The sequence below is a fragment of the Tachysurus vachellii genome, chromosome 18 (genome assembly GCF_030014155.1).
Source record: "Tachysurus vachellii isolate PV-2020 chromosome 18, HZAU_Pvac_v1, whole genome shotgun sequence".
NCBI lineage: Eukaryota > Metazoa > Chordata > Actinopteri > Siluriformes > Bagridae > Tachysurus > Tachysurus vachellii.
In genome coordinates, this window is record NC_083477.1 from 14,950,484 (window position 1) to 14,964,204 (window position 13,721).

General features: G+C 37.9%; 1 protein-coding gene across 1 annotated transcript; it reads left to right on the forward strand.

Moving 5' to 3' along the window:
- Window positions 1-9,875: 9,875 nt before the first annotated feature.
- Window positions 9,876-12,827, forward strand: pam16 (presequence translocase associated motor 16). The gene is made up of 5 exons (XM_060892815.1): window positions 9,876-10,003; window positions 10,232-10,320; window positions 11,239-11,371; window positions 11,459-11,524; window positions 12,665-12,827. Exons 1-5 carry the CDS (start codon window positions 10,001-10,003, stop codon window positions 12,749-12,751), a joined length of 378 nt encoding a protein of 125 aa, XP_060748798.1. The 5' UTR covers window positions 9,876-10,000; the 3' UTR covers window positions 12,752-12,827.
- Window positions 12,828-13,721: the final 894 nt, after the last annotated feature.

The following is a 13,721-nucleotide window of genomic DNA, read 5'->3' on the forward strand; positions in this document are numbered from 1 at the left end:
TCTTCTGCTTCTACCCTGTCAGACAAATCTGACACAAAACAAAACGTCAGTTTGTTTTAGAGAAGCTGTGGTACATTAGCTACAAATATGACATGATCAAACAAAAAGCTGGACTGATCATAAAACTTGCCTCAGGCACTATCACTGTAGGATTACCAAACCGATAAAATATTTGGGTAACTTGGAACTAAGAAATAATTACCAAGGGATTTTTTTAACACTACACTTAGTGTGGAAGTTGATTTTTATTTATAAAAAGGTTTAGTCCTGTTTCATTTAGATTTCTGAGCCACAGAAAATCTTTAAGTTCTGCTAGAGCAATGATCAATTCAACCTAATTGAAGATAAAAATAATTCTATCTTTAAAATATTAGGCAAAAAAAATCAGACTATTAATTTTAAACCATACATTTTGATAATAGTTATCTACAAATTAACTATCACTCTAATATCAGCCTATTCATACCTAATAAGAATTTTTCAATTCCCATTGAACAATCAATTTAATTTAACAAATGATTTTTTTCAAAATCATCAACTTTACACATCTTTTACCCACATGTCTTTAAACAGGTAATACCCGGAGCAACCAAACCCTATTAGTACTGGCGATGTACCTAAATCTTTTAAACAATATAACAGAATGCATAAGGGCATCCAAATGCAAGACACCAAAAATTAATTTTCAATTTCAATTCAATTATCTTTGTGTTGTACTTTTATCAATGGATATTTCTTATATTCTGTAAAACTGCTTTGAGACAATGCCCATTGATAAAAAACAAAAATCTAAAGGTATAATATAAATAACTAATGAGCAAGCCTGAGGCAACTGTAATGTCTGAGTTCAAATATAGACTTAACACTAACTCCTCCATGCTGAAGACTTCAAAAGTCTTTGCAATGTTGGCATGTTCTCTATAATTGTCCAAAATCTTCATGAAGTGGAATGCAACTGGAGCTGATACAATCTACAAATCCTGCTCTGGATCCCTCAGACATCAGCAACCACAGACCTGTATCACTTCTCTCTTTGCTCTGTAAAATTCTGTATGTAATTGGTAAACCTACCTGTCTAACTCTCATAGAACATCCTCCAAGATCCCAACCAGTTGGGCTTCAACGTGACACATTCCACAGAGACTATGTGTGATAAAATATGAAGTAATAAAAAATATTGTAATAAAATATGAATTAAGAAAAAGCTGAAGGTAAAGTATGAAGTAGGGGAAAGGTGAAGGAAAAGCGTAGGGTATGAGGTAGTTAAACATTTTAAGGTAAGCAGGCCAGTAGTATGTAGAGGCCTCAGAAGAACATATGTAAACATATTTTTGTGGGTAAAAACACACACAGGAATAAGGCTCAGTGCTGAGCATCAACATTAATAAAGAAAATGTTGGTGCTGAGCATCAACATTAATAAAGAAAATGTATCAAAATAAGTTCTTCTTTATGAAACAAGGTTTAACAGTATGTCACTCAGGATGTTGAGTTCATTTGTTAACATGCCATGGAGCTTAAGTAGCTTGTGTGCTTGTGCATGAGGATGAGAAGGAAAAGAGTTTGAGTAGCCTGAGTAAAAAAGTAGAAGCCTGGGTAGAGACATCAACCTTCTCAGCAGCAGAAGAATTAGTAAGTAGATCATGACTCTCCAAATCTTTAGTATAAAGAATAAGGATTTTAGTGAGAAGGCCAGCAACAGATGGAGGAATAGGAGTGCTTTATCCAGAAATCGCTTAATCCACAGATAAGCAGCAGCTGGAAAACACATAGGTTTAGTACATTACATTAACCCTGTACTCATGTACAGACCCTGTACATCCTGTTATTAAACAACCAGTAACAACAGCGCTAGAGCTTCTTAACAGGACAACGAAAAAGAGAATCATATAGGAAAGAATGAAGTTTGAGGGAAAACATACTGTACTGTATGTACCGATGGCAGAATGAGGGTAACTTTCTTAGACAAGACACTGATAGGCCAATACTTATTGATGGAAACAAATAAAGCATGATACAATGTACTGACTGGAATAAACCTGAATCAAACCTACCTGAAGTGGAAAATATGGATACAGGCCATGCGGCAAGACTAAAGAAACAAAAAGTCTTTTACACTGTACCTTGTATTATGATTATGACAGCAAGGATGAGGAATTATGACAATTGTGGAATGGACTAATGGAAATTAAACATTTTGAAATAACAATGATAGATGTGATAATAGGCCCAAAGGGAGTGGCTGTCATGGTACTCCTGATGGACAAATTAGAGGCAGGGCATCACATTCCAAAAGCTGCCCCACACATCTCTCTCATGGTAGCAGAAGGCTTTGAATCTAAAGATTTAGTACTAAAGGATTAAAGAGGCAGCACAGGTCATGGAGTGGAAGCCAACTCACAATCCATACTCACACATCTCACCAGACAACAAATACATGAGAATTTCACAAAAGGCAACAGATAGCATGGTATCTACACATACATGGATAGAGAGGCAAATGCCATCGTCATTGTGCATACACTGACACTCATAGCAAAAGATGAAGTAGAGGAAGACGAAGCACTACTAGAGAGCATGCCTGACACCTTGTGGACAAAACATCAGACAGATGTAGGATTTGTTAAATCAGCAGGACAAGTAAAAACTCAGGTTAAATCCAACGTAAGGCTACCATAGCAAAGGCAATACCCATTATCAGTGCAAGCTAGAGAAGGGATTAGACCTTCAAATTTTTCCAAGTATTACTTGAGGCAGGAGTCCTGATTCCAACCAACAGCCCAGGCAACACGCTCATATTTCCTGTCAAGAAGCCCAACTCAAAAATGGAGTCTTGTGCATGACTTACGAGCAGTCAATATGGTAGTACAAGCTGAAACACCCATAGTGCCTGATCCACACACTCTCTTGTCAGAAATTCCTGAAAACGCAAAATGGAGTAATATATTTATGTCCAGCTTTTTTCATTGTGCCATTACATATTACATCCAAATTCAAGACATATGAAGTTCAACAGTATGCATATACATGAAAGTACACAAGGGTACTGTGAAATTCCTTCAATATTAAACCCTGTATTAGCAGAAGATTTTAAATTTACAGCATTTGGCAGACGCCCTTATCCAGAGCGACGCACATAAGTGCTTAAGTCTCTAGCATTGAATACATTAATGCTGGCTCACAAGGTTACATACTTAAGATACCATGAGTTTAAAACATTTGTTCAAAGTTACAGTGAAAAAGTGTGTTTTTTTTTTTTTTTTTTTATAATGCAAAAGATAGGGAAAGAAGTGCTAGTTTAAGTGTTTCCTGAATAAGTAGGTCTTCAACCGCCGTTTGAAAATATCCAGTGACTCAGCTGTCCGGACCTCTAGGGGAAGTTCATTCCACCACCTTGGTGCCAGTACAGAGAAGAGTCTTGTAGTATACTTGCCTCTTACCCTGAGAGATGGTGGAACCAGTCGAGCAGTGCTGGTAGATCGGAGGGTGTGGGGTGTAGTGCAAGGAGTGATGAGGGCTTTGAGGTAAGAGGGAGCTGGTCCATTTTTGGCTTTGTAGGCCAGCATCAGTGTTTTGAATCTGATGCGTGCAGCTACCGGAAGCCAGGGGAGGGATCGTATCCTGTCGTATGTGCATGGGTGATTACGAATGCTGGACTCAGATTTAGCCTCAATAGACATCTCAAGCATTCAAATTGAGTTCATTGATGATTTAATAAGTATGCAGCCTGACTAGAGAGCAGTGCAGAATGGACTTGCTTAAAAGTTCTTAGAGTGCCAGCGTAAAATGGTCACAAATTAAGATTAAAAAAAAACCCCTGCAGTTTTATAGAGAAAACGTAGGATATCTCGGCAGAGCGTTACAGTGGACAAATAGCTCTCCCACTCCAGCCCATGCGGAGAAGGTACAGTTCCAAAACCTCAAATAATAAAACAGTGCTTTCGTTGTAGACAATGGATCTGTGACCTCGCACTAAAAACAGCTCCTCCATGAGCCCTAATACACACAGCAGACCAGAGACCAGATCCTTACCTGTAACACAGGCATTTAAAATGTTAAAAGGTGATCTTTGCTCTGTGTCAGCTTTGGCTGGGCCTGATTACAATAAACTATTTCACTTGTATGTCTCAGAGAAGTAGAGCTTTGTGACTGCTGTTCCAACTCAACAGCAAGGTCAAGGTAAACAACTGATTGCTTACTTCAGTACATCTCTCGACAATGCAGAGAAGGGAATGCTTCCATGTTATAGAGGGTAGCCTCTAATGTATCAAAAAGTGTCCTCTGTTACCATGGGCCATCCAACAAATTTGTACATGACACATGCACTACATGCCCTTTTAATGAGTCCAACATTCGTAATCACCCATGCACATACGACAGGATACAACATGATCTTTTCTGCACCTGAAATAACAAACCAAAGATGTCAAACAGTAAATCCAGCAAACAGAATGGTGATCCCCTTAGAAGGGGAGCCACATGACCATTATATCATCTCAAATAAACATTTTAAAAGGGCGTCAGGATCTTGAAAATGTGCCAATGCCACATTCAACCCTAACATATTTAAACAATGGTAATTTTGCTCATGTCACTCATATCAGTTTTCACCTTTGTAACATCAGAAGGATTCAGACATTTTTTAACCACACAGCCCAATCAGATGCTTGTTCAGTCTCTTGTCATTTTGAGACTGGAGTATTGCAACTCTCTGCTATCAAGTAAATGATCCTAAATGCGGCTGTGTGACTTGTTTTCCACCTGCCTAAGTTGTCCCAGACCCTCTTATTGCTGCACGCCCTGCAATGGCTTCCAGTAGCTGCATGCATCAGATTCAAAACACTGATGCTAAAGGCAAAAATGAACCAGCACCCTCTTACCTCAAAGCTCTTTTCACTTCTAGGACGCTCCCTCAGATATTCTAGCACTGCTAGACTAGTCCCACCATCTCGCAGGGCACAAGTTACATCGATCTCTGTTCTGTTACCAAGGTGGTGGAATGAACAGCTGAGTCACTTGCTTTCTTCAAATGATGGGTGAAGAACCTGTTCCTGAAATACTTAAATTAGCACTTGTTTTTACTTATTGTTTGTTTAAACAAATTGTATGTGTGCTATATATTTAGACGCATGGTATCCTTAATCTGTCACCTAGTGTACCAATATTGATGTATACATTGATAGAGACTTCAAAGCACTTTTGTACTTTACTCGAGATAAAAGTGTCTGCTAAATTCCATGAATGTAAATGCAAATTAAGTGAACAAAACAAAATTTACTCTTATTAAGTGCCTAGAGATCCAATATAATAAAAATCCAAAAGAGATACTATAGTTTTTTGCCATATTGCTCCACATGGGTGTATAGAAATTCCCATCACTGGCTGATTATTGAGAGTCATAGAGCTGATTTGACCTAATAACTTATGTGTGAGGAGAGGGAGATTAATGGCCATGTGCAGATCCATTCATATTGTCGAGAACAGAGGAAGCTCACAAGGTTAGCTTGACAGGTTACATATATAAAAAAGGTTTCGCCTTATTTTAGATGTCTATTAACAAGAACATTAAGTATTATTATGTATACAACATTTACAACATATGAGCTGATGAACTGTTTTCAGTGGGCACAGGAGTGACAAGTAGTGCACAGCTCTCTGGAGAGGGCAGCTATTTTACCAGGGATAAAGGGACAACTGAGAGGCCAAGACTTTATGATGTGATGGCAGCTCAGGTTACAGTTAAAAATCAGAAAGAGGCAGTGGCTGAGCAGTATTATTGTACAGGAAGACAGCACTTTGTAGAAAATATCACAGCCCCCAAAAATCAAGACACAAAAACAGGAAAACACTCTGTTAAATCAGTACAAAAGGCTTGATTTCAGATAGTAAGCATGAATTATCTGATTTGTCAGAGAAAGAATTGTAAAAGATCTAATTGTAGATGGCTTCTTTGCAAATCAGCTACTATTTAATGACTGCAAAAACTTTTTTGAGACAATGGGGAGCATATGGAATCCTGAAAACAGAGGGCTTTTAACATAGAGCAAAAATTAAAATTGCAAGAAGCCAATGACCATGGCAAATTAAAAAGTTGAAAAAGATTTCATTTTAAATCTTAACGGTGCAGAGAATAATATTTTTTTAAACTGCTGAGGCAAAGAGTATTGATTTCAACCTGCCTAAGTATGTCAAAAAAGCACACCCTACCAAAGACATAGAGGTGGAATGGCAGGGACAATGGGAATAAAACATCATTTTCAGCGATAAAAACACGATTTTCAGCTACAGTTCTACCAATAAAAATGTTTTTTTTTTTTAAAAAAAAGCTAGCAAATACAATTTGTTCCCTTTTTTCAGTCTGTTGCTGAAAAATGAGCAATTATTTGTTTGCTTGTTTTTTGTTTTTCTTTGTTGTTGGCAGGTGAAAAATAATTTACCTTTTTACAACAGTAGTGTAAAAATTAAAATCCAGCAATTTTGTAATAGTACACCCTCAATGTGACTCAAGACATCAGTTGATCAGTGAAGGATCTATAGATAGGTATTGTAGAAGTCTATGCTTTATTTGAGTCCACAAAAAACCTTCATTAGCTGATCTGCTTGGATTAGAGCAAGACTAGCACAAGTTTAACAAAATACAAATGAGGAGCTGGAACATCAACCAATCTTACAAGAGCTCTTTCCCACCCTCAGATACCACAGCTTCTGATCGTATCTCAGCATGTCTGGCAGAAATATCATCATGGATGATATCAGCTCAATCCTAGCAAAACTGAACTGCTGATCTTCCCAGGTGATTCATCCCCAGGTCATGATCTTGCAATATCCCTGCATAACAATCTAATCTCCCCAACTGTCCTTTTCCTCTCATGTTGCTAATGTGACACTCTCATGTCGGTTCCTTCTCTACAACATTAGAAGGATTTTTGTCCATACAGGCTGCTCAGGTACTTGTTCAGTCTTGTCATCTCAAGACTGGATTACTGCAACGCACTGCTGGCAGGTCCACCTATGAACGCAATTCATCCTCTGCAAACGATCCAAAATGAAGCTGCAAGGCTTGTTTTCAACCTGCCCAAGTTCTTGCATACCACACCACTGCTGCGATCCTTCCACTGGCTTCCGGTAGCTGCATGCATCAGATTCAAAACACTGATGCTGGCCTACAAAGCCAAAAACGACCAGCTCCCTCTTACCTCAAAGCCCTAATCACTCCTTGCACTGCACCCCGCACCCTCAGAGCTAACAGCACTGCTCGACTAGTCCCACCATCTCTCAGGGTAAGAAGAATGTATACTAAAAGACTCTTTTTCTGTTCTGGCAACAGGGTGGTGGAATAAACTTCCCGGACAGCCGAGTCACTGGCTATTTTCAAACGACTGTTGAAGACCTACTTATTGACAACGTGGTCCATAATAGTGGCTCTAATTTCATCTGAAATGTGTCCATGTCTCTGGCCTCTTCTTCCTGTTCCTCTATTTTGCCTCCTTACCTTTCAGCATGCATCCTTATTCTTGGCTCTCGACCATGTTTGTTTCCTAGCTATTCATCCATTTTCAACAATTGTAAATCTGTGTTTTGCTCTTATTACATACACTTGCCAATTTAAAGGTTCACGAGATTCAGCCTTGACCTATTTAAGAGAACTAGTTGATTACTGGTAGATCTGAAGGTGTACACGCCCCTTCATTAGTGACATTCAAGGTTCATCTGCACAATTCATGACACATTTACAAGAAAAGTTTAATAGAACTGTGAAGAAGAAGAGCTTGACAAATTTTGACAACTGGTTTAACCATTTTGCACTCAGTGACTTGTGCAATGAACTGATGCCTAAATATTTTGGGGGTTCAGACCATTTAGGTGAAAGCAATATAATACATTTTGATCAACATGACAAACAACTGATAATGTAGGAAACAGCAGACACTTGTACACAATCCATTAAATGATGTACCAAAGCATTCACAATTTGATCAAAGCAACGATAAATGTTCTTAGGATGAGCACAAATGACTAAATGATGTGGAGGTTGAAAAAGTAGTTTTGAGAATTTCATTTCTGATCCGAGAAATGTTCCAAAGTGACTGAGTAAAACTGCAATATTTAAAATACTATATAACTATCCCTATCCTAAGGAGGCGACGGCAGCAAGGAAAAAACTCCCTGAGATGATAAGAGGAAGAAACCTCTTGGTGACACTCTACAGTAAATAGTGTAAATTAAAATAATGTAATTTCTACAATGGTTTATGATAGTGCAGCCAAGAGCTCCTGAGGAACTAATGGGTCATCGTAAAAATTCAATGCAGACCTGATTGCTGATAAAGACCAGCCCATACAGCTGACTGATACAACAAAAGCTTGTTGTATGTATGTATATATATATATAAAAAAAAACTTTGAACAGTGTGTTAGACTCATGGTATCTTAAGTATGTAACCTAGTGAATCAAAGTTAATGTATCCAATGATAGAGACATAAGCACTTTTGTATGTCGCTCTGGATAAGGGTGTCTGCCAAATGCTGTAAATGTAAATGTAAGCTAGAGGAGGCAATTCGGGAAATGGCAAATGCAAAGTCTCCAGGCATCATTGGTGTTCCAGTGAAGTTTAATAAGGCATTCTGGACCAAGCTAGGAGATGATCTTCTATCTGTAATCAATGACAGCATGACCAGAAGGACCTTGCCTCAAGTTACATATTAGACCTAGGCTAACAGACAATGAAGAGTCAGCTACCTCACTGGATTTAGAAATTAGTGGAGCTTGGACAAAGAGCGTGCCCTGGCCAGATTCATGTTTTCTTTTACATCATGTAGATGTCACCTGGGAAACACATAGCACCAGGATGCACTATGGGAAGAAGCCGGTGAAGTAAGTGTGATGCTTTCTTCCGCTGGTAAAGATTGTGTCCTGCTATCCATGTAGATGTTACTCTGACACATACCACCTACCTAAGCATTGCTGCACTCCATGTACACTCTTTTATAGAAACAGTATTTCCTAATGTCTGTGGCCTCTTTCAACAGGACAATGCACCCTCTGCCACAAAGAAAAAATGTTCAGGATTTGTTTGAGGAGCACAACAATGAGTTTGAGGTGTTGGCCTCCAAATTCCCTAGATCTCAATCCAATCAAGCATCTCTGGTATGTACTGAACAAACATGTCCGAACCATGGAGGCCCCACCTCACAACTAAAAGGATCTGCTACTAACATCCTGGTGCCAGATACCAGAGCACACCTTCAGGGGTCTAGTGGAGTCCATGCCTCGACAGGTCTGGGCTGTTTTGGCAGCAAAAGTGAGACCAACACAATATTTGGAAAGTGGTCATAATATTATGCCTGATCTGTGCACAAAGTGCAATTGTGTAAACAGGAGCTTAAATATCAGACTCTATCTAACTGATCATGCCAAACAGCCACTAGTCCAGTCTATTGTTATCTCAAAACTTGACTATTGCAATGCACTGCCCCCAGGCCTCCCAGCCAGCTTCATCAAACCCAGCCTTAAAAGACCCATGTCACACCACTTTTTGTCTCCCTCTACTGGTTTCCTGTAGCTGCCCACATCAAACTCAAGTCCTTGTTTGGATTATATAAAAAACCTCTGGCAGTGTAAGTGTTATAATGAAAGCTTAGCATGAAGCTGTCTTATATAAGACATAACTGTAACATTAAGGTATTAGACCTCTAGCAAAAACTTAGATTTAATTATATTTACATATTGAAAAAGTTAAACATTACTTCATTTTTAGTCATGTTTTAGCCTAAAATTTTGGGAAGATAGATAGATAGATAGATAGATAGATTATTGTTCGAGCGATTCAAAGCCGCAGTATTTAAAGCCCTCCAGCCAGCAGGTGGCAACAGAAAATAGTAGAAACCGGAAACAGTATTTTCTTCTCTGGTGCGATCACCTTGAGGAACACACATGTAAAATTACAGATGTTATGATTGTCACTTTTACACTTGATCGCAGCTTATGACAGGAGCTGAATAATGGTAACATTACTGTTTCTGTTCTATATATTTCTTCCGCTGTGTATGTTTTGTCTTGAGAAGTTATGTGAACTTCATCTATTAGCAGTGATGCTAACTACAGACTGTCAGTGAGGGAAAAGAGCTGTAACAGTCACACAGCTGTCGCATATGAAAGGCAGCTTGTTTGTTCATGTGGTATGTCCGTGTGTTTGCTGTGTGGACTTGAGTAATTGTGTTGTTGTGTTTCAGGCGAAGTATCTGGCTCAGATCGTGGTGATGGGAGTGCAGGTCGTCGGCAGGGCTTTCGCTCGGGCTTTACGGCAGGAGTTTGCAGGCATGTTGTTGTGTTGTCCATCAGATGTGTATTTACTGACTGTCACGTTACCCATGTAATATAAATTCGCATATACAGTTATATAAGAGTTAGTTTCAGTCCACTGTGGACTGGACAAGCGTTGTTTCGATATTTAGTACAACATCCCTGTTACATTTCAGTGTTTTGGAGTTTTATGAAGGGCAAACAGACATGAGAGATGAAACAAATCTACTTAGTTATTATTACAAACTATTCTACACCTAGAGCTGGTCTGTCAGTCAGCTGTGTGAGCTACAAGGGCAGATCTGAATGGGTTCTGTGGGGAAGATTTGTATAACAGAAAGAATAAATGTGTTGGAATATTGTGTCTCAAGTGTCAGTTACTTAATATTCTTTTTTGTTTTCTGTTGCATAAAAGCAAACAAAATATTAGCACTGAATATCAGCACCTGTGGCCTGTTAAATCACAGACAGGTTTATACAGTACAGAAGTACACTTCCTCTTGTGATATTGCTTAGTGTAAAACTACCAAAGAGTAGACATCAAGGGTAACATGTCCCCAATACGTTGCTTATACTCAGATACAATATTTACTGATTTAAATTTCTAAAAATTAGTTTAAATCATATAAACTGTTCATAAAAACATGAATTGTTTTGTTTTTGTTTTCATTAATTATTTCAAGTTTTCCAGTAACAGGCAGTTTTAAGTTTTTACAACATATATTGGATAGCCTCCTGTTGCCAGTCTCTCTACAAGTCAGATCAAATATTCCACTCCAGCCCAAATAATAGTTCTTTTTCATTTGTGCCATCCTTTTAAGGATGTTACTGGTATTTTGAAGGTGCCTGTATGTTTGTGTAAATCTGTACTCATGAGTAAAGCAGCCATCAGTCCTATGGTCTGTATCAATGCTTATTCTGGTGTATTTACAGCCAGTCAGGCTGCGGCAGAGGCGAGAGGACGGGCAGGTAAGCAGTCGGCTGCAGTTTCCAGTTTCACTGGGATGAGTCTACAGGAAGCACAGCAGATTCTGAATGTAGCAACACTAAACCCAGAGGAAATCCAGAAGGTATTATACAAAGGTTCTCATGATAAAAATCATGTTATACCAAGTCCCTTCATTTCACCAGTGACACCAGCTTTTTGTTCTTTGCAGAATTATGAACATTTGTTCAAAGTAAATGACAAAACTGTCGGAGGATCTTTCTACCTGCAGTCTAAGGTAAGTTGAGCATGGGGAAATAATTTTTGTCACGGAAATCAGAAGCACACAGGAAAGCAATATCTCACTGATGATAAGTTATTGCAAAGTCAGTAATACCATAAATAGATGATATTCGGGGACTTATGATGCACATCATTGTAGTGCATCATACTACAATGATACACTGTTGACACCGCAGAGATTAACAAAGAAATCTGTGTATTATAGCATTATAATAAGATGGGGAGATGAGCATGATGTAAGATGCTCTGTATAAGGGCATCTGCCAAATTCCCTAAATGTAAAGGTTGCAAGGGCCTTCTACAGGTGCATCTCAATAAATTAGAATGTCGTGAAAAAGTTCATTTATTTCAGTAATTCAACTCAAATAGTGAATCTCGTGTATTATATAAATTCAGTTCACACAGACTGAAGTAGTTTAAGTCTTTGGTATGTTTGATTGTAATGTTGTCTCTGGTTCAGGAGTGGCTTATCAAGTGCAATACGACAACTGTAGCCAAATTCCTTGACCCCAGCCTCAGTTCATTACTTGTGAAGTTCACCCAGATTTTGCTTGACAAGCCTCTCAATGCTGTAGTTCTCTCTTTTTCTTCCACACTTTTTCCTTCCACTCAACTTTCTGTTAACATGATTGGATAGAGCACTCTGTGAACAGCCAGCTTCTTTGGCAATGAATAGTTGTGACTTTCCCTCCTTGTAAAGGGTGTCAGTGATTGTCTCCTGACAACTGACATATCAGCAGCCTTCCCCATGTTTGTGTACCCTACTGAACCAAATTGAAAGACCATTTTGATGGCTCAGGAAACCCTTGCAGGTGTTTTGAGTTGATTTAGCTGATTGGTACTTTTAATTGTGATGATTTTAGCTAATATTTAGCAAAAAAAATAGAATATGGTGACGTGTAATTGAGTTGAATTACTGAAAGAAATGAATTTTTCCACGACAGTCTAATTTATTGAGATACACCTGTATATGTTGTACTATTGTGAATCAGTGATACTTTTATTCTTCTGTGGTGTCATTAAATTTGCCACTGTGTACCTATATTTTTTTATCTAGAATGTTGAGTTTACATTGTCACATTTGGTCTTGTTGTGTGTTAAAAACAGCTTGTATTACAACTTTGTTCTTTTCCAGGTGGTGAGAGCTAAGGAGCGTCTTGATGAAGAGATTGCAATTGAGAAGCAAGACAAACCACCAGCGCAGGAACAGACACAAACATGATTGATTTTGTTCATTTCTTTCCCTCTGACCCTCCATTGTAAATAATGTCCTAAATAAAGCTTCATCCTTTTCTTTAGCATCATTGAATTTGTGTTGACATCATAGTTTTCCATAAATGACATCTTAAAAGTTTATCATACAAGAATATTATCCAAGCATCACACAATTACACATTCTTTTCTACTATTCAGCAAGAAATTAAAATGCTTATCCTCCTTATTGAATAATTGAAAATTACTTTAATTCAACCATTGCTCTCTTTTTTCTTTGGTTCCCCTTTGCTCAGATCAGTGTTTCATTTGTTTTTACCTCTATTGGTGTAGGAATCAGAAAAGTAGATGAAGTGCAGCTTAATATATCAAATTCAAATTTATTAAACATGTATTGTTTACTCGTTTTCAATGACATCAAAATTAATATTGTAATAAATCTCCTAAAACAGGACCACACAATTGTGTTGTACCACTTGAAGATGTTTTGCATGTTCATCGTAAGAACACGATGCCAGGAAAAACAAACAAACGTCATTTTATATATATATATATATATATATATATATATATATATATATATATATATATATATATACACACACACACACACACACATCTTCCCTATAATAAAAGGCACTTGGAAAAAATTAAAATACTGATAATATATTTCAATGTGCAAAAAGAAAATAAAAAACAATACTGGCCTTTCCTGGCCATAGTCTTGCATTAACCCTTTGGGCACCACTGTGGCACTTTAGTTTGTTTAATAATTAAGAGGGAAAGAATGTCTGTTTCATATTTTTTCAAATGACTAATTTACCAAAGTGAAATGGTGCTTTTTGTATCGTATACTTGCTGCCCTTGTTTCCAATGTAGTTACTGGATCAAGGATTTCTATAGTCAGTGCCAAACCAGGAAACTGTCCAATTATTGCTTATGTTTCTCTTCTAGTAACTGCATTATGAACACGCTTCACT

What these genes read in the sequence shown, in the direction of transcription:
- pam16 (XM_060892815.1), top strand. An exon ending in CGGCAGGAGTTTGCAGGCAT is followed by an intron (nt 10,321 to 11,238) that starts GTTGTTGTGTTG and finishes ATTTACAGCCAG; the next exon opens with TCAGGCTGCGGCAGAGGCGA. An exon ending in ACCCAGAGGAAATCCAGAAG is followed by an intron (nt 11,372 to 11,458) that starts GTATTATACAAA and finishes TGTTCTTTGCAG; the next exon opens with AATTATGAACATTTGTTCAA.